This window comes from Artemia franciscana, chromosome 9 (assembly GCF_032884065.1).
Source record: "Artemia franciscana chromosome 9, ASM3288406v1, whole genome shotgun sequence".
NCBI lineage: Eukaryota > Metazoa > Arthropoda > Branchiopoda > Anostraca > Artemiidae > Artemia > Artemia franciscana.
This window is the reverse complement of record NC_088871.1, coordinates 44,414,832-44,437,452: the sequence shown is the minus strand read 5'-3', so window position 1 is coordinate 44,437,452 and position 22,621 is coordinate 44,414,832. Positions and strand designations below refer to the sequence as shown.

Below are 22,621 nucleotides of genomic sequence, written 5' to 3'. Positions count from 1 at the left end.
AAATTTTTCTTTAGTATACTTTCATTTGAAAGACTTTAATCTCTAATTGTTTTCTTGATTATCCGGAAATGCCCCCTTCCGTAGACATTTTTTCCAGAAATCAAAACACGCGGACAAAAAGCCCCTGGATGATTTCCCCGGAATATCTCCATATGTAAAATTGAGTTGGTGAAGATAATATAAGACAATTGACAAGAATTTCGTAAAGGAATTCTGTCAACAAATGGAAATGTAAACAAATTCTGTGCTTCAATTAATGGCTTCAATTTTCACAAAAGAGAACCAATCAGCTGGAATTTGTCTTTTTCTTTTTATTGCTGGCTTTTAAATTTCACATAAGAAAATAAAAAAGAAAGTGAATTGAAGAAATATCAAAATCAATTGATGGAACCTCAAGCTTTTTTTTTTATTTTTCGTCAGGCTAGTATTTGTAAGCTATGTCATTAACAGTCCTTTCACCTCAAGTTTTAATTCATCACGACTCAGATTGAGCCCCAAATTTTTCATATTTTGGCATCCAACGTTAGTTTTCAGAGACAATTATTATTTGAATTAGTTATTAATATCAATTTTTAACTAATTTAACTTTGTTGAAAATAATTTTTGATTTTCAACTTTTTTCACTTTTTATTTAATTGAATTTTTCTTTAGTTTAAATTAAACCAAACAAAAATAATCTATGAAAAGTTAATACACAATGTAGAAATGAATACAAGAGGTTAATAAGAAGGGGATTAAATCCCCTCCCCCTCTCTACACAAGGAAATAACGTGGAAATCTGTTTCTGTTTCAGCAATTAAAGAATTGAAAAAGAAAAGAAAAAGTGCCACAACAATAATACTGATCAAGAAGGATAGCCCTCGTAAAACTATATTGTTCCTTCTTACGTGCCTTTACTTGTCTATTATTTTGCAAGCTTTCATTGTCGTTATCCGATTTCAGTGTTCGTGTGTAAAAACAAGCATTTTCTAATTTATGACCAATCGCTTCCTCACACTGTGAGGTAGCAGGTGAAACCCCTTCAATTATCTAAATATTATTTTTCATGTGGGAGCAGTAGAGTCTCTAATGGGCGGACTCACCAAACCGTGCCAAGGTTCGGGCCTCTGACTTCTATTTCTACTAAAGACTCGTCAGTATAGAAAACGCTATTCAACTTATCAGTTTAATTTCAGTTTAACTTCTGATTATTTTGAATTTGAAACATTTCTGCGCTTCTGTAAGCCATTAAATAAGAAAAACAAGTTTTTTTAAATGAAAGTAAGTAGCGACATTAAAACTTAAAACAAACAGAAATTACTCCATATATGAAAGGGGCTTTTCCTTCTCAACGCCCCGCTCTTTACGCTAAAGTTTGACTCTTTCTCTTAACTCTACATTTTAAAACAGTAAAAGACTTTAGCGGAAAGAGCGGGGCGTTGAGAAGGAAAAGCCCCTTTTATATACGGAGTGATTTCTGTTTGTTTTAAGTTTTAATGTCGCTACTTACTTTCATTTAAAAAAAACTTGTTTTTTTTTATTTAATTTCCGAACGTTTTTGAATCAATGCATGTTTTGATTTTGGCTCTCCGCAGAGGAATAAGTAAAACGAAATTTATATATATATTTTTTGGCTAAATGGCTTTCTCATAATTTTGATCGAATGATTTTGAGGAAAAAAGTGCGGGGGAGGAAGCCTAGTTGCCCTCCGATTTTCGGTTAATTAAAAAGGCAACTAGAACTTTTAATTTTTTTCGAATCTTTTTATAAGTAAAAGATATACGTAACTTATAAATTAGCTTACGTAAAGGACTTTTGTATTCTCATGTTTTTATTACATATATGAGGGAGTTCGCCCCCTCGTCAGTACCTCGCTCTTTACACTAAAGCTTAAATTTTGTCCCAATTCATTAAGAATGACCCCTGAATCACAAAAGCCGTAGAATAAATAGTTGAAATTACTAAAAATACTTTAGCGTAAAGAGCGAGGTATTAGGAAGAGGTGAGCCCCTCATATGGGTAATAATCTCTGTTCGTTTTAAGTTTTAGTGCTGCTGCTTACTTCCAGCTGAAAAAAAACTTTTTCATATTTATTTTTTCATTTTTTTTTTAAGTAATGCTAGTAAATCCTGCGCTCCCTTCATGGAAATTTTCTTCTCCCATGACAAATTCCTCGATGGAAAGTTCCCCCTCTTCTCAACCCCTGCCTCCAACCAAAAAATCCTCCTGAAAACGCCTGTACACTTCCCAATAACCATTACTATATGTAAGCACTGGTCAAAGTTTTTAACTTGTAACCCCTCCCACGGGGACTGTGAGGGAGTAAGTCGTCCCCAAAGACATAGTTATGAGGTTGTTCGACTACGCTGAATAAAATGGCTATCTCAGAATTTTGATCCGTTGACTTTGGGAAAATAATTAGCGTGGGAGGGGGCCTAGGTGCCCTCCAATTTTTTGGTCACTTAAAAAGGGCACTAGAACTTTTCATTTCCGTTAGAATGAGCCCTCTCGCAACATTCTAGGACAACTGGGTCGATACGATCACCCCTGGGAAAAAAGAACAACAAACAAACAAAACACGCATCCTTGATCTGCCTTCTGGCAAAAAATATAAAATTCCACATTTTTGTAGATAGGAGCTTGAAACTTCTACAGTAGGGTTCTCTGATACTCTGAATCTGATGGTGTGATTTTCGTTAAGATTCTATGACTTTTAGGGGGTGTTTCCCCCTATTTTCTAAAATAACGCAAATTTTCTCAGGCTCGTAACTTTTGATGGGTAAGACTAAACTTGATGAAATTTATATATTTAAAATCAGCACTAAAATGCGATTCTTTTGATGTAGCTATTGGTATCAAAATTTAATTTTTTGGAGTTTTGGTTACTATTGAGCCGGGTCGCTCCTTACTACAGTTCGTTACCACGAACTGTTTGATTTCGTTTTTTAAAATATCATTCATTTAATGTGATGACGTAAAACGAGAATGGTTTCATAACCAAGAATAGTTGCTGGTCATCCATTCATAAGGCACGATCTAAGTATTTCCATCTGCGCACTCTGATGACTTCGATCGCAAAAATGTTTGTATAGTAGCATCTCGTATTTACTGGTTTGTGACTTTCGTGGTCCAACGGATTCTCAATATTCTTTGTTGACACGTGTTTTCGAGCCCTTCAATTTGTCTTTCTTGCTATTGGCTTGGTGCCGTATCTTCGAAGCATAGAGGAGTACAGACGATACGTTGCTGTTAAAAGGAATTCAAGCGGAGATGGAGATTCTGAAACCGCCATATTTTTTTGAAGTCTATTAAAGGTGCTTTTTTTCTGTCCGATTCTTGTCAAAACTTCTTGTGCCGTTCACTCAGTATTTTTTATTATACTCGCTAAGTATTTAGACTGAACTACTTGTTCGATATCCTGGTCTCCGCATTTGATATTTAAGGGAGAATCGGAGTTTGCCCGGCATTTGGTCTTCTTGGCATTTATATTCAGACCAACTTGGTCGGCCTCCTTCTCTCAACCTATCCAGTTGTTCTTGGAGTAGTTTTTTCAGGACTCTAGCTTTGCGATAGCATCAGCGAAGTCTACGTTACTCGGGTGAATCTCTGGGTTAATCGGGATGCAACCTGTTTTGCTGTGTCTGAGGATGTAGTCAATCAGTATTACGAAAAGCAGTGGGGACAAAACTCAGCCCTGCTTTACTCCTGGTAGAATATGGAAAAAATCACGTATGACTGTCGGGCGTCTCAACACAGCGTTTTCTGTTTTCATACATAGTAATGATGAAGTCAACTAGTTTCTCCGGTAGTGTAGAAGGATCTTTCACAAGCTTTACCGGTCTACCCAGTCGAAGCCCTTCTCAAAATTGGCAAGATTGCGTGAGTCTTCCTGACTAAATTTGGACCGATATCGTATCTTAGGGATATAACTTTGCTCATTATAAAAACCCTCTGTTCAAAACCCAACTTGTACTTGCCTCTTTCGCTCTAATTGGGTCTGTTTGCAGCTATTCAGGAGAAGATTGCACCAAGTACCTGTATTGCGATATCAGTGAGAGCGATTCCACGGTAGTTTTATATTCTGACTGGTCACACTTGTTTGAGAGATTAATTTTAAGAACTTTCCGAAAAATAAAATTTTCAAAGAAAAGTAAAGAGCCACATTAAAGTTAAGACCACCACAAAAAATTTCTATAATAATTCGAACTTAAAACGACCAGAAATTACTGTTAAAAGATAAATGAAACCCCAAACGAGTAGAAATTAAAATAAATGATCATAGCAAACGTAAAGATAACCTATAAAAATATAGATGCCTACATAAATCTTAAAACAAGTAAAAATTAAATTGAATATTCAGGTCAAACTTAAAACATACTAAAATTACTAGAAGCCGAAGTTTTACTACTTTTCCCTTCCTCCACCCCTAACTGTAAAAGTCAAAAAGCTATTGCGTGATTTGTGCTTTATTGAAAACTGTATGTATCTTGAACAGTGTGACCTGAACTCAGTGCACAAAGTGGCTATTCCACAATTATGACCCGTAACGGTGTCTAAAGAGGACTATGCCTTCAAGCACTTTTCAAAATGCCCTGAAATTTTTAATTTAGTAAGCTCAGCGGTTCTGAGCTCAAACGTTCTGAGATTTTGCTGATGCGCCTTTTTCACAATCATCATGCTGATATGACGTTTTGATTTTGTTCGTTTTGATCTCCCTCCAAGTTCGCTGAAAGCAATCAAAACTAGATGTAGTAGCAGTTGCAAGCAGTCGCAGTAACAGTTGCTATTTATCTGTCGTATTTGCAGCTGTAGTAGTAGTTGTCTTGAAAGTTTCAACCTAATACCCGTTCCCGTTCATAAGATATTGCAGATAGGCCTTTTGAATAACTTAGATGCAGATAGTTTCTTTTATTTTTTCCAGCATACCCCTCAATATTTCCCAAAATTTCACCTCAATGTCCTTATGCTTTTTGGAAACACCCAGGATCAAACATTCCCTCTTTTCCCAATGATAAGTCCTACATTGAAAATGATAAAATTGCATAATTTATATTCCTGGCCCTGGGGGCTGTGGGGTCATGGCATCCCAGGAGGCATAGCTTTTAGATGTTATAACTATTTTGAATAAAATGTTTTTTTTAAGATTTCTATCAGCATTTAGGTGGATTTATAAAAGAGCAAGAGGGGATGGGGGGCTGGTTGCCCTCCGTTTCTTTTTGAACGCCCCTATCAACATGCCATTAAAGTTTCAACTTAACACCCTTTGTCGTTCCTTGAATATTGCTGGTGGGTCCTTTTGACAATCCTCGTGTACTTAACTTGTTTGAATTTTTTTTTACATTCCCCTCAACATTTTCTAAAAAAGACTTATTGTAGTACCCTTAGCCTTTTTGGAGACTCAGGATCAAACATGCCCCCTTTCTTAAATAACCAACCATATATATAAACAATGGGTAACTTATATAGCTTACAACACTTACCCCAGGGGCTCTGGTGATTGCATCATCCCCGGAGGCATAGTTATTTGACTTTTCGACTATTTTGAACAAGGTGCCTGCTCCGTAAAGTTGATCAGGTATCTTTGGGAGTAGGGCAGCTAATAAGGGAACGGAAGAGGGACTGGTTGCCATCCAACTACTTTTCAACATCCTCCTCAACATGCCGTGAAAGTTTAAACTGAATACCCTCAGCCGTTCTTGAGGTATTGCAGATAGGACTTGGTTATGCACCGGATCTACATAGTATCTTTTGGTTTATTTTAGTATGCCCCTCAACAATCCCAGAAGTTTCATCTTAATATCGTTAGCCTTTTTGAACAAACCCAGAAACAAGCATTTCACCTTTCCTAATGGAAAATCCTGCATTTAAATAAGAACAAATTGCACACTTTACAATCCTTGCGTAGGGGCTGGGTATTGCATCCCCGATGACGTAGTTACTAGGCCAGCACAATTGCTTTTTTCAAAAGTTTGACCAATGTTTAGAGGAAGTGGCATCTAAAATGGGCAAAAGGGGCTTGTTACCCTCAGATATCTCTTCAACATCCTATTAACATACCCTGTAAGTTTCAACTTCATACCTTCAGCTGTTCCTTAGATATTGCTGATACGTTCTTTTGACAACCAACATATACACAGTGTGTTTTGATTGTTTTTGGCAGCCTTTTCAAAAGCTATGGAAGATAGGTCTTCCCCATAGGTATAGTTAGTTGACCTTTAGACTATTTTGGGCAAGATGGCTATTATAAAGTTTTCATCGAATATTTTTGGAAAGAATGTAGGTAAAAAGAGCATGGGAGCCCAGCTGGCACTCCTCCAGCACTTTTCAAAATCTCCCTTAATATGTCCTAAAACTTTAAAATTGATACCTTCAGCGGTTCTGAAGATATCGAAGGTCCTTTTTTTGATAAGCTGGATGCACATAGTGCTTTTTGATTTAGTTTAATATGTCCCTCAATATTCTTCAAAGGTTTACTTTTCTACCCTTGGCCCTTTCGAATACACTAAGTTCTTTACAGTGATCCTAAATATTATCTTAATTTTAATTTATTTTCAGTTTTTTCAATGTTTCAAAAATTAAACCACAGTTCCAAATTTGTGTAGTTTTCACTAAAATGTAAGCGACTCAGTATCCTTTAGGATGTCTTGGGTGGGGCTAATAATCATAGTCCTGTCCTTAGCAATTTCTGTTCCTTTTAATTTGACTTGATTATTCTTTTAATTTTACTTGTTTTAGCGTTCGTTTATTTGTTTGTATCAGCATCTGTTATATTTATGTTTGATTAAATTATCTATATTAATTTCTGTTTGTTCTAGATATTTTATTCATTTATAGTAATTTCTGGTGGATTAAAGTTTGAATTAGTAGGTGGCTTTGTTTATCCTCTGCTTAAGTATTAATATGGCCCATTGCTGTTCTTTGAAAAAGTTCTCTTTAAGTGACAGTTTTTTTTTTCAGTTAATTGTTTAAAATTAAAATTAAGTTCTTGAAGAAAAACTGACATGTTGGAAAATGCTGGGAATTTTCTAAAACAATACCAAAAAATAATCCAAGTTCCTCACAAACATTTCACTTGCATTCTTTTTTCTGATAAGCCTATGTGTTATTTGAAATATCAAAACTGATACCTCTAATTCTCATTATTGCATTGTTTTTTAAATTTCATTAAATAAGAGATGTAAAACCAAACGTGTCCAGCATGATAAATCAAAGAAAAATCTTTTCTCCAGATTTCTTTGCCATTTCATTTTCCTCTCATTCAGAATGAGATTTTTACTAATACCGACATTTAAATATCGCAGATTTTATTCAGAAAATTCTATGAAAAATCTGTTTGGGTAAAATTAACGCCAGGTAAATTGCAGTATTAGTGAAATCTTTTGTCTATGGGTCTTTAATTGAATTTATTTTATTTTTCTAGGAGAAGATTACCAAGAAGTATTAGAAAAAGTGAAGTTTTCCTCAATTGCATGGACTCATGACAATAAAGGGATATTTTACATGGTTCGTAAGAATTTCAGAACAATTCTATAGGATCATAAAGTTACAATAAAGGATAAAAAATATTAAATTGAACTAAAATGTACAATTCCTTTAAATGATCTAAACAATAAGCTATTAATAATTATTCAGTGTAAATGGATTTAATTTTGACTTAGTCAAGCATTGATAATTAACTACAGGAATTAATATAGTTATTAAAAAATGAAATAGTGAACATATTTCATTAAATTTTAATCTAAAACTGAACATAATAACTTCCCATTGAGCCTTCATTGTATCTGAGTCGATAATGCTTAAAGTATTTTCTGGGTCTTATTTATTTTTTTTGTAGATTTTGTGTCTTGTGTCTATGTTTGTTTGATAAACTTGACCACCACGAACCCTAAACATGACCCGATACCATAAGCAAAACTATGGGGTTTGTTTGATCACTTTAAATTTAACGATTAATTACTTACCAAAAAATCCTTGTTACGTGAATTATGTGTCCTACCTGGGATTGCTTCATTTTAGAAACTTGAAGGGAGGAGCATCTGTCAAACTGCTTCTGCCACTGATCAGTTGCCATGCGGAAAGGTATGTTGATCTAGTCCTCGCCCATTTTAGAAGCAATCAGTCGCCTTAAGAGCGGTATGACTTTAAGTGGCAACGTGGAGCAGCATGTTATGTTTAATTCTAAGACATTTCAGAAGCAATGGGTTGTACCATATCGAACTCTAATTCTTGTTTACTTATAGTCGCACAAAAATTTCTGACTCTTCAACGATGGTTGAAAGGATGTGGAACAAAATGTTGCATTCAATTCTCTCATGTTTCACAAGCAATCGGTTACAAACAAATTAAACTCTGATGACTCGTAGGATAGTTGTTTACTTTGAGAGCGGTATGACTGAGTTGCAATAAGAGCGGTGAAGTAGCATGTTATCTCTGTGTCTCGTATGCTTCAGAAGCGGTCGTTTACACCACATCGAATTGTAAGTCTTATTTACTTATAGTCTCACAAAACTCTCGCTTGAAGAATGGTATTACTTTAAATTGTCATGTGGAGCAGTATGTTACTTCTAATTCTCACCAATTTCAGAATCAATTGGTAAAGAAAAAAAATGAACTCTAAGCCATTGCCTACTGAGTCTCCAAAATACCTCTTCCGCTTAAAGATTGGCATTTCTCCAAGTTGTTACGTTTAGCAGCATGTTACATTTTGTTTTCACTCGTTTCAGAAGAAATTGGTTGCATAAAAGTGGACTGTTAAGTCATATTTACTGATAATCTCGCAAAAACTTTAGTCGCTTGAAGAGTGGTGTGATGTTAAGTTACCACTTGGAACATCATGTTGAATCTCATTCTTCACCATTTCAGAAGCAATTGGTTAAAAAAACTGAATTGCAAGTCACCGTTTACCGTTAGTCTCGCAAAAAACTCTTTCGCTTAAAGGTTTTTCTGGCTTTAAGTTACCATGTGGAGCACCATGTTCCATCTAGTGTTCATTCGATTCAGAAGCAGTAGATTACATTTGCTGTTGGCCAAATGCCCATGGTTGAAAATCCAACATAGAACAAACACAGTCAATCATCTTCAGTAAGAAAATAAATCAGTTTTTACAAGGGAAGTTTCACAAGGAATTTTTCACAAGGATGTTCACACCGAACCAAAGCTTTTCGGATCCTGGAAGATGGCTCATTTCAAAGAAAGTTATTAAATATATGGCTCTTCTTAAATTGAATCGTGACTTTTTGTCCCAGAATTTTGCGTGTTAAAAGCTATCTTATTCAAAACATTTGATCTTTGCAAATGAACTTCATGGGAATCAAGTACAACTTTCGAAATATTCGTAGATTCTCTTGTGAATTCTTATCAGTTTTAACCCTATAACGTTTAATAGATGTTGATTTGTCTACATGTGTTGATTGTCTGAGTAAATCATTTTTCTGATAAACTAATTGGAAAGAAAATCAATTCTGATGGAAGTAAAATCTGAAGTTGAAGCTTAAAACCAACACAAATAATTGCTTAGGTTTTTGTAACATATATCTTAAAATTTGGTTCAAATAAACCAACCTGTGATACTTCACATGTTTGTAGCATTCTATAAAACCAGCGTTTTACTGAAAACACAAAATCGATGCAACAAAACAAGGTTAGAGGTACAAACATCTTTAAGTAGCTAGAGTAAAAAATTCATTTTCATTAAGATCAGAAATTAGGCAAATTTTCTCAGGCTAGTCGCTTTTGATAGGTAACATTGAACTTAATGAATTGTATTTGTTTGAAATCATCATAAAAAGCCAATTATTTTGATATTCTGATTTCTATTATTTTTTTTTGTCTCGGTTAAAAATCGGCCCGCGTTGTTCCTTCCTTACAGTTTATTACAACAAAATGTTTAAGATACATTAAGAACATTTATTTAAAAAATCTATCACAAGCCTACAAAGGGCCGCTTTCAGACTTCGAAATCAACAAATCATATGGTTGTACTAAAACTAGTAAAAATGCAAAAATCAAAAACAAAAAAGAAAAATCATAAAAATGGTTGCACCACTAGAAGCAGCTGTAAAGCTGGATTTGAATAAACTTAGCATATTCCAGAACTATTAAGATAGAATAAGATGTTTGATAAGATTACCCTTCTGGGAAAAGCTCTTTTCGTATGCAGCACACGAAATGAGTGCGCTAATGAGATTTAGTGTCGAATGGAATTTTTTTTTTTTTTTTTTTGAAAAGCTATTTTTGTGTGTCATTAGTTGAACGGCTTTTCACCAGTTTGAACTCTCAAGTTTTGAACGAGAATCAAAGTTTTGTTGCATATTTTGCATTGGAATGGCTTTTCCCCTTTGTGGAACCTCAGATGTTTTGCCAAATTTCTCATTTTTGGAGAAATTTTGGTACGGGTTTACGGTACCATTACTGGTACGGGTTTTCACATGTATTTTACAGTTTTAGTCCTTGCTAAAAGCATCTTAAAAGCATCATATATGTCACATGTTATCAGTTGCCTCATATAATGAGTATTCCAAATAAAACTTTTCTCACACATTTCACAGTTTTATAGCTTTTTGTCATTGTGTCTTCTTACTTTTGTTGTGAAAACACTATTCTGCGAAAATTTCTTTTTGCAGAAATAACACTTTTATGGCTATTTCGCTGCTGTGTGTCGTTTTTAGGTGTTTAATGAGATAATCTTTTTGAGAAAAGCTCTTGTCACACTTGTATGGCTTTTCACCACTGCATATTCTTTAGTGCTGAAAGAGATTACTTTTCAATTAAAATTCTTCCGTATATGTCACATCTTTTGCTTTTACTTCCATTTCTCGGTTTTCGGTATTTAATAAGACTGCTTTTCTCTGAAAAGCTCTTATCGCAAACGCCACACTTGTATGGTTTTTCACCGGAGTGGATTCTTCTGTGTCTTGTGAGACAAATTGGTCATTGAAAACTTTTGTTTGCATTCGTCACACTTGTATAGCTTTTCGCTGTTGTGCGTCGTTTTTTGGTATTGAATAAGATTACCTTTCTGAGAAAAGCTTTTTTTTGCATGTTCAGCACATGTAAGGCTTTTCACTGTTGTGAATTCTCCGATGCATAACGAAACGACTATGATATGAAAAGATCTTTTCGCATATACCCGCATTTGTATGACTTTGCATCAGTTTGAATTATTAAATGTCTAATATATTTGCTATATCTCCCATTCTTTTGGCAAGGTGTTTCATTCTTTAGAGTTGCTTTTTCGTTTACATGATTGCTTGACTATTTCTCCAGCTGATCAATCGCTCTCTTCTTCCAGTTTATCACCAGAAAAATGCTTTGACAAAATATGTTTTCACTTGAAGTAATTTGTTTTCATTCGCATATACAAGCCCTTGGTTGTTGTCAAGGTTTAATTTTCTATTGAGCAAATATTTTTTAATATACCTTCTAATATTCTCTTATTCGTTGAACTTAATTGAACTTTTATGTAGTGTGTAACTTTTATGTAGAATCTCTCGTTTTTCAAATTGTTCATAGTATGTTAGGCTCAATCCTCCAAACGGAGAAAAAAAAACGAATCCGAAGGTTTGACTAAGAATGATGTCTTTGCTTTAGGATTTTTTGAACTTTTTTAAGAAACCTCGTAAATTTCATAATTACTTTTTTTCCTCTTTTTTTTTGTTCTTCGAACTGATTCTAAGTAGAATCATAGAAAGACAGAACAGCATTGCGTGTGTGACTTTTATGTAGAATCTCTCGTTTTTCAAATTATTCATAGCATATTATGCTCTATCCTCCAAAAGGAGAAAAAAAACGCAGTCCGAAGGTTTGACTAAGAATGATGTTTTTGCTTAGGATTTTTCGAACTTTCTTGATCTTGAAAAATTATTTTGAATCTGGCAGAAAACTCTTTAGAAACAAGAAATTTTCAAGTATCCGTATCTTCAAAGGTTTTTATGGGTTATTTTATTGTTGAATTAGATTTACACTTCTAGTTGTGGTTGTAAGAGCTATAGCCTAAGGTTTTGGAAAATCTCTTCTTTGTATTTCCAATTTTTGTCAATAAATATTCTTCCTCTCCTTTCATTTTTATGCCAAATCATTATTGTAAATAGGAGTTTATTATATTTCTATTTTCTTCTGAATTTTAGTAATTTAAACACCAAAAAGGAAGAAAAGACGGCACCGAGACTACATCTAACGAAAATCAAAATATTTATTAGGAATATGTATAGGAATTGTATAGGAATATGTATAGGAACGTATAGGAATTTATTGTGATTTTATTTTCTTTTGAATTCTAGCGTAATAAACACCAAAAAGAAAGAATAGACACTGGGAGTGCATCTAACGAAAATCAAAACATGAACTATGAATATGTGTAGAAATTGTATATGAATATGTATAGGAATGTTTTATGATTCTATTTTTTTCTGAATTTTAGTGTTATAAACACCGAAAAGGATGAACACACGGCACTGAGACTACATCTAACGAAAGTCAAAACATGTACTAGGAATATTTATAGGAATTGTATATGAGTATGGATAGAAGTATTTATGGGAATGTATAGGATTTTATTATAATTCTATTTTCTTCTGAATTTTAGTGTTATAAACACCAAAAAGGAAGAACAGACGGCACTGAGACTACATCTAACGAAAGTCAAAACATGTACTAGGAATATTTATAGGAATTGTATATGAGTATGGATAGAAGTATTTATGGGAATGTATAGGATTTTATTATAATTCTATTTTCTTCTGAATTTTAGTGTTATAAACACCAAAAAGGAAGAACAGACGGCACTGAGACTACATCTAACGAAAGTCAAAACATGTACTAGGAATATTTATAGGAATTGTATATGAGTATGGATAGAAGTATTTATGGGAATGTATAGGATTTTATTATAATTCTATTTTCTTCTGAATTTTAGTGTTATAAACACCAAAAAGGAAGAACAGACGGCACTGAGACTACATCTAACGAAAGTCAAAACATGTACTAGGAATATTTATAGGAATTGTATATGAGTATGGATAGAAGTATTTATGGGAATGTATAGGATTTTATTATAATTCTATTTTCTTCTGAATTTTAGTGTTATAAACACCAAAAAGGAAGAACAGACGGCACTGAGACTACATCTAACGAAAGTCAAAACATGTACTAGGAATATTTATAGGAATTGTATATGAGTATGGATAGAAGTATTTATGGGAATGTATAGGATTTTATTATGATTCTATTTTCTTCTGAATTTTAGTGTTATAAACACCAAAAAGGAAGAACAGACGGCACTGAGACTACATCTAACGAAAGTCAAAACATGTACTAGGAATATTTATAGGAATTGTATATGAGTGTGGATAGAAGTATTTATGGGAATGTATACGATTTTATTATAATTCTATTTTCTTCTGAATTTTAGTGTTATAAACACCAAAAAGGAAGAACAGACGGCACTGAGACTACATCTAACGAAAGTCAAAACATGTACTAGGAATATTTATAGGAATTGTATATGAGTATGGATAGAAGTATTTATGGGAATGTATAGGATTTTATTATGATTCTATTTTCTTCTGAATTTTAGTGTTATAAACACCAAAAGGGAAGAACAGACGGCACTGAGACTACATCTAACGAAAATCAGAACATGTACTACCATTATCTGGGAACCAACCAAAGTGAAGATCATCATGCTCTTTGGTGGTGTACCCCTCCAGGGCTGGATCCCCTTTCAAGCCTGGGAGGCGAATTAAACGACTCATCTGACAAATCATCAGAAGAAAACGTATCGTTTCCCAAGTGGAGGACGCAAGTTTATTTTCTTTTTTTTGCTTTGGGAAGGATATATTAAGATTCGAGATAGTACATAATTTCTTGGAAACCTTAACAAGTACTATTTTAGATTTTTTTTTTCTTTTTTATTTCAGCAAACAACAAAGAGAGATAAAACTCAAGAAAAAAAAAAAAACTTCAAACGAGACTGCAGCCAGTAGAGAGAAAAGAGATGAAAGACTAAAATAACGCGGATATTTCGTCTGTATCTAAACTAGGCGTCCTCAGCACAAGATAAATAGAAAAAAAACATACTAAACTAAAAACAAATAAAACCACCACCAATAATAAATAAATACAATAGTCGCTACTGATCCACGTAGGGAAACGAAGCTATTAGAGTTACTTCAATGAAAAAATCAAAGCAACTGAGGAAAAATTGTGAAGATTGAAAATAAGTTGACTATTCTGTTGCGAAATAATCCTTTTGTTAGCTAATATTGAAGCAACTATTTTTGGTCGAGTAGGTAATCTTGTCCCCTGGTGATTATGCAAAATTTTAATTCCCTTATTGACTATTGGTTCATTTTTTAAAGGACAATCATAAATTGGGTCAATATTTAAATTCCCCGATGTTTCTATTTACTGAAAGATTAGCAAACATATCTTTTTTTTTAACTTCTATAGCCTCTTTCGCCCACCGAGAAAAATCCCTATCATTAGAAATAGCTATAGCCTCATCAAATTGTATAAAATGTTCAGAATGAAAGAATGTATGTTCAGCCAGAGCCGAAACAAAAGTTTCAGGAGGCTTTCTTAATTGTAGGGTCTTCTCTATTGAGTTGCGATGCTCAATAAATCTTTCAATAAATTTTTGGTGAGTTCTGCCAATATAAAAATTTCCACAAGAACAAGGAGTTTTATACACCCCAGTAACTAAATCTCCCCTGATTAAATCCTTCCCAGAATTAAGGAAACTATCTAATGGTCTCGCTGATTGGAAACAAGTATCAATGTTATATTTACGCAGAATTCGTTTAAGTACCTCCCCCAAATTGGTACATAAGGCGAAGAAATGAAACTTTTCAGCATATTCAATTCTGTACACTGTGAAACTCCACTAACCCTATTGTTTTGTTTAATGCGTCTATTGTCTATTATTTTGTCAATGAATTTAATCGGTTAGCTATTACAAAATAAAACATCCCTCAAATACAACAATTCAGAATTGCACCACCAGTGCAATCACAACCCCTCGTTTTTCTGAAATAGGGTGGCATGAATGAAAGTTCAAATACCTATGACTGTGTGTAGGCTTTCTATATATTGAGAACAGTAAATGGAAATTACTTCTAATCAGTAAGATATCAAGAAAAGGTAGTTTGTCATTTTCTTCAAACTCCACTGTAAATTTAACACTTTTATCAGAACTATTTAAATGTTTATGGAAAAGGTCCAAGGACTCTAAACCGTGTTTTCAAATGTAAACCACATCGTCCGTGAGTTTGCCCCAGAAACAAGGGGAGAGCCCACAACTGTGTATAGCGGAGGTTTCAATAGAGTCCATGAAGAGATTTGCCAACAAAGGAGAGTGAGATGCCCCCATAGCCAAACCAAACACCTGTTTGTATCAAGTCAAAGTGTTTTTGTAATTTAATCCTTAATATGTCTTCGCACTTTTTCACATTTCAATTCGAATACATGGAAACCACATCGAAACAGAGAATTGAATTTTCCTCCCATGTGAAAATTTTAAACTTATTAGTAAGATCATTTGAATTTTTTATAAATATGATTTTTGTGTTCCTAAGAGTGTACGCAAGGCCACCGACAACCACTTTCCTAATTTTGTCACAGGTGACGAGAAAGTTAATACAATGGGAAAGAGGGGGACTCCCGTCTTATGAATTTTGGGTAGACCATAGATCTTGGGTGCGAAATTATATTTGAATAAGAAATTGGTGTTGGAAAATAGAATTTAAAACCCTTCGACAAAACTGCCTCTTGTTGACTACTGAGAGGTTTAGATGACAAATTGTTAGTGGTAGGACCCAGACAAAAACGAGGATAAAAAATATCCGAATTTTGGAACTTCTCAAACAAAAGTATATTGAACTTGTCGACCAGACGAAACTTTGACAAATGGAAATCATGGTGAAAAGATCTAATGGCGATTTCCTTAACTCTCAGAAAAATATCAGATAGAAAGTTATTCCTCAAAAAGTTTTCAACAAAATTTAATTCTTTGGACAGCTTAAAACGTCTTTGGTTTTGCTCGGAAGTCACGTGATTTAAAGCAATGAGACTTAATTTGTTTTTTTTTTATTTTGGTTCATTTTCAGTACCAAAATGGGTATTGATTTTAAAAGATTTAGGAATCACTGATTCAAACTTGCAATATTTTTTTTTTTAAATTTGCATGTTTTTTAACCAAAGAAAAATAATAATTGACAGAAGCGACTATTTTTGCCCCTATGCTTGACGAATGAAAGTTCTTAAGCCGAACTGGCCGGCCATGACAACAAACAAGAAAGAGAGATAAAACTCAACAAAAAAAAAACCTGAAACTAGACTTCAGCCAGTAGAGAGAAAAGAGATGAAAGACTAAAATAACGCGGATATTTTGCCTGTATCTAAACTAGGCATCCTCAGCACAAGATAAAAAGAAAAAGAAATACACTAAACTAAAAACAAACAAAACCACCACCAATAATAATAAACACAAATACAAATAGAGATACGGGGAATTTAAATATTGACCCAATTTATTCATCTCTTTTCTCTCTACTGGCTGCAGTCTAGCTTGAAGTTTTTTTTTTTTAGTTTTATCTCTCTTTGTTGCTTGTTGTCATGGCTGGCCGGTTCGGCTTAAGAAATTTAATTTTTTATATTTTAGCACATCTAAAAGCAATAATATATATGCATGTTTTTAATATTAGGAAAAGGTACTACTATTTTCTAACCTGACCTAAGTCAAGATCATCTTGCTTTTCTATTTGTCCGTTCAGGTGTGGAAAGCAAAACAGAGTGATACAGACCAATCCTAAATGAAGAATGAACATTTTCAGGTCTTTTGGGCCTTTAATAAAGGATTTTTCTACGCTAAAATAAATCACAAAACGTTAAAATGTAAAATGTAAAACCGTTAAAATGTACCGTTAAAAAACGATAAAATGTAAAAACCAGCGTTTTTGTCTGATTGAGATAATTGTGTGTGCAAATAGTTTGTATCCAAATTATGTTTCTATTCTTTACAGTTGAGCATATGCAATGTAAAACGTAAGAATTATTTTTGAAATTTGCAGTTATCAGGTATGAATAGACCCAAAATAGGCCTAGGGAAAATTTTTTTTCAATTTGATGCCATTGATGCTTTAACTGCTAATGCTGACAGATGTATGTGGTACTGTAGCATAGTAAAATGTTGTTCTACCCTAAAAACCCCGTAATTTTGTTACAAACATAAGAAAACTACTTAAAAGCTTAGGTTTTCTGGGACGAAAAACCTTAAATGGGTTCAGGTGAAAAAAGTTTTCATTTTGATATCATTGGTGCGCTAACTGTTAATACTGCCAGATGTACGTAGTACTGTGGTTCAGTAAAATAATGTTCTACCCTAAAAACCAGGTAATTTTAAAACAAAACATAAGAAAACTCCTTAAAACTTATGGTTTTTAGGTATGAAAAACCTAAAATGGGCTTAGGGGTAAAAAAGTTTTCATTCTGATGTCATTGGTACTCTAAATGTTAATATTACCAGACGTATGTGGTATTGTGGAACAGTAAAATGTTTTCTACCCTAAAAACTTCGTAATTTTCAGACAAACATAGAAAACTCCTTGAAAGTTGTGGTTTTCAGGTATTAATTGACCCAAAATAGGTTAATACTGCCCGATTGTACGTGGTACTATGGTACAGTAAAATGTTGTTCTACCCTAAAAACCTAGTAATTTTTGGACAAACATAAGAAAACTCCTTAAAAGCTACGGTTTTTAGGCATGAAAAACATAAAATAGGTTGAGGGAAAAAGTTTTCATTTGATGTCATTTGTGCTCTAACTTTTAATATTGCCAGATGTAAGTGTTATCGTGGTGCAATAGAATGTTGCTCTACCCTAAAAACCTCGTAATTTTGAGACAAACATAACAAAACTCGTTAAAAGCTACGGTTTTCAGGTATGAATAACCTAAAATGGATTCAGGAGAAAAAAGTTTTCATTTTGATGTAATTGATGCTCTAACTGTTAATATTGCCAGATATTCGTGGTACTGTAGTACAGTAAAATGTTGTTTTACTCTAAATACTTCGTAATTTTGAGACAAACATAAGAAAACTCCTTAAAAGCTACGGGTTTCAGGTATGAAAAACTTACAATGGATTCAGGAGAAAAAAGTTTTCATTTTGATGTAATTGGTGCTCTAACTGTTAATATTGCCAGATGTACGTGGTACTGTAGTACAGTAAAATGTTGTTTTGTCCTAAAAACTTGTAATTTTGAGACAAACATAAGAAAACTCCTTAAAAGCTACGGTTTTCAGGTATGAAAAACCTAAAATGGGTTCAGGAGTAAAAAGTTTTCATTTTGATGTCATTTGTGCTCTAACTTTTAATATTGCCAGATGTAAGTGTTACCGTGGTGCAATAAAATGTTGCTCTACCCTAAAAACCTCGTAATTTTGAGACAAACATAAGAAAACTCCTTAAAAGCTACGGTTTTCAGGTATGAATAACCTAAAATGGATTCAGGAGAAAAAAAGTTTTCATTTTGATGTCATTGGTGCTCTAACTGTTAATATTGCCAGATGTACGTGGTACTTTAGTACAGTAAAATGTTGTTTTATCCTAAAAACTTCGTAATTTCGAGACAAATATAAGAAAACTCCTTAAAAGCTGTGGTTTTCAGGTATGAAAAACCTAAAATGGGTTCAGGGGTAAAAAGTTCTCATTTTGACGTCATTGGAGTTCTAACTGTTAATATTGCCAGGTGTACGTGGTACTGTGGTACAGTTAAACGATGTTCTACCCTAAAAATCTCGTAATTTTGAGACAAACATAAGAAAACTTCTTAAAAGCTACATTTTTTCAGGTATGAAAAACCTAGAATGGGTTCAGAGGAAAAAATGTTTTCATTTTGATGTCATTGGTGCACTAACTGTTAATATTGCGAGATGTGGGTGGTACTGCGGTACAGTAAAATGATATTGAACCCTAAAAATCTCGTAATTTTGAGACAAATGTAAGAAAACTCCTTAAAAGCTACAGTTTTCAGGTATGAAAAACCTAGAATGGGTTCAGGGGAAAAAAGTTTTCATTTTGATGTCATTGGTGCACCAACTGTTAACATTGCCAGATGTGAGTGGTACTGCGGTACAGTAATATGTTGTTCTACCCTAAAAACCTCATAATTTTGAGACAAACATAAGAAAACCCCTTAAAAACCCTGTTTTCAGATATGAAAAACCTAAAATGGGTTCAGGGAAAAAAAAGTTTTCATTTTGATGTCATTGGTGCTCCAACTGTTAATATTGCCAGATGTACTCGGTGATGTGGTACAGTATATTGAATTGAATCGTATTGAATTTATTTATAACCCGTTATAATACACATGAAAAACGGAGTATAATGTGAATAAAAGAAAAGAAGAAAAAGAAAATGACCTAAAAAACTAAACAACACTTCACCTGACTTAAAAACAATTAAAGCATACAAAAGCAAAAGCAAAACATTCATTGAATCAAAATAGCGCTCCATGGGTGCCTAAACTAAATAACATTGAACTAAACACCACTTCACCTTACTTAAAAACAATTAAAACAAACAAAAGCAAAAGTAAAACATTCATTGAAACAAAATAGCGCTCCATGGGTGCCGACCAATTCTACTATTATAAGCTTCTATGCTTTTTCTTATAGAAGCATTCGGGTCTATGATGCCGTATCTTTTAATGACCCAGGAGTTACTTGACCATGGTGGAAGGGCAAGCAGGTATTTGGCATACCGGAAATAGATTCGTCGAAGCTCCTTCGTGTTGGTTATCGTAAACGTACGCCAAAAAGGTGCAAGGTATAGGAAATTCAGGAGCGCAGAAGCATTGTAAAGTTTTGCTAGCAATTTACGGTTGAGTCGAAGTTTGTTTGCTACCAAGCTTCCGTATGCAGTTGCTGTTCGACGTTTGAAATGAAGGATCAAGAGCCTTCTAATTGCTTTCGAGTGTCACCGATAGGAAGCCCTAAATATTTCATTTGTGATTTTGGGGAAACTGGCGCGCCGTCGAGATTAATAGTAAATGCTGCTCGAGTTTCACCCCAGTTGAACAGAACCACGTCCGATTTTTCTCTATTGAATATAAGGTTAATCTTAGCATATTCTTTACTTAAAATAGCAAAATTTCTTTCGAACAACTGTACTGTTCGACTGGGTTTAAAAATATCATCTGCATAAGCGATAAGTGACACATTAATCCCTTTTAAAATACACGAAGGAACTGCGCTGGATTGGGCGTTCAGGATACAGTTATTGAAGGCAACTGGAGAGGTAAGGGCACCCTGTCTAACGCCTCGACGGACTGGAATAACGAAACGTGTTATGATCCCATCAGGTAGTCTGATTACAACAGCAAGATTATTATACATATCATACAAAGCACGAATGGCAGGCGTGTCAACTCCACGTTTGTATAGCTCAAGGAGAATTTGTGCGTGAATCAGTGAGTCGAAAGCATGGCTTACATCATGACTTACATCATGAATCACCAGACTTATCATCATTTATAAGTATTGACGATAGTGCAGTAAGCGTATGGCGGTATGCATCATTTATCTGTAAGTTCTGCCATTACGAGTGTTTCAAAAATCTTGCAGAAAGTAGTAGCAACTGTAATAGGGCGAGATGAAGAACACTCATTCACCGATTTATTCTTTTTTGGAACAGGAGTAAGACGACCAGAAGAGAACGAGGTCGGAACTATTCCACTTGTGAACACCATTTGGAACATGAGATCAAGGTGACAAAATAGTAGCGGACTTCCAAGAAGAATGTGTTTAGCACAAATATTATCTGTACCCCTTGAAAAAGGTTTCTTAATTTTTTGGGCGGAATTCCTAATATCAGACAGTGAAACAATAAACGTGGGTGCAGTCTTTTTTGACAGTATCCGATTGAGATCACATTTAAGGGATATTCTACTTTGGAATCACGTTCTGAAAACTCTTTCAAAGAATGTTGTTGCCAGGCCTCAGCGGAGATATGAGCTGACGGAGCGTTTCTTTCACTCTGGTTGCGGGTCAAACTTTTCCACAAAAGCGTCGGATTACTCATTATCTTTTCTGAAAAATCAGAACGAATAGCGACTTTTACCCTAAAAACCTCGTAATTTGGAGACAAACATAAGAAAACTCCTTAAAAGCTAATGCTTTCTGGGACGAAAAACCTAAAATATTCATTTTGATGTCATTGGTGCTCCAACTGTTAATATTGCCAGATGTACGTGGTGATGTGGTTCAGTAAAATGTTGTTCTAACCTAAAAACCTCGTAATTTTAAGACAAACATAAGATAACTCCTTAAAAACTAAGGTTTTCTGGGACGAAAAACCTAAAATAGGTTCAGGGGAAAAAAGTTTTCATTTTGATATCATTGGAGCGCTAACTGTTAATAATGCCAGATGTACGTGGTACTGTGGTAGAGTAAAGCGTTGTTCTACTCTAAAAACCTGGTAATTTTAAGACAAACAAAAGAAAACTCCTTAAAATCTACGGTTTTCAGGAATGAAAAACATAAAATGGGTTCGGGGAAAAAAAAAGTTTTAATTTATGTCATTGGTGCTCTAACTGTTAATATTGCCAAATATACGTGGTACTGTGGGACAGTAAAATGTTATTCTACCCTAAAAACCTCGTAATTTTGACACAAACAGAAGAAAACTCCTTAAAAGCTACGGTCTTCCGGTATAAAAAACCTAAAATGGATTCAGGGGGGAAAAAGTTTTCATTTTGATGTCATTGGTGCTCTAACTTTTAATATTGCCAGACATACGTGGTACTCTGGTACAGTAAAATGTTGTTCCACCCTAAAAACCTCGTAATTTTGAGACAAACATAAGAAAACTCCTTAAAAGCTATGGTTTTCAGGTATGAAAAACCTAAAATGGGTTCGGGGAAAAAAGTTTTCATTTTGATGCCATTGGTACTCTAACTGTCAATATTGCCAGATGTACGTGGCCGTGTGGTACAGTAAGATGTTGTTTTACCCTAAAAATCTCGTAATTTTGAGACAAACATAAGAAAACTCCTTAAAAGCTACGGTTTTACGGTTTCCCCTGAACCTGAAATGGGTTTAGGGGAAAAAATTTTTCATTTTGATGTCATTGATGCTCCAGCTGTTAATATTGTCAGTTGTACGTGGTACTGTGGTCGTATAAAATGTTGTTTTACCCTAAAAACCTCGTAATTTTCAGACAAACATAGAAAACTCCTTGAAAGTTGTAGTTTTCAGGTATGAATAGATCCAAAATAGGTCAAGGGGAAAAAAGGTTTTCATTTTGATTTGATTTGTACTTTAGCTGCTAATGTTGACAGAAGTATAATGTAAGCTCTGGGGAGAATTACTGTCGTGCTAGATTTATTATGCTTTGTAACTTTTTTCTGCTGTCGTTCACTTTTTTGAGTGCTGTTGTCAGCTTGAAAATAAAAATTAATGAAATAATAAAAAACAGTAATTATGAAATTATATGAAAACTAGAAAAAGATTTTCTTTTTAAGGCTGAAAAAATCAAGATACTGTTGCAAATAATATGGGGATAGTGTAATTATAATAAGATCTTTTTAATTATTAAATTATGTATAATATTATTGTATAGATAAGCTTTTATTTGTTTGTTTTCA

At 34.0% G+C, this 22,621-nt stretch overlaps 1 protein-coding gene across 1 annotated transcript in view; it reads left to right on the top strand.

Moving 5' to 3' along the window:
* The window catches only part of LOC136031460 (prolyl endopeptidase-like), a gene marked incomplete in the record, with an annotated part of 140,705 nt that overhangs the window by 71,572 nt on the left and 46,512 nt on the right, over positions 1-22,621 (top strand). The window contains 2 exon segments of the mRNA XM_065711075.1: positions 7,400-7,482; positions 13,553-13,776. Coding sequence (XP_065567147.1) covers positions 7,400-7,482; positions 13,553-13,776 — 307 coding nt within the window.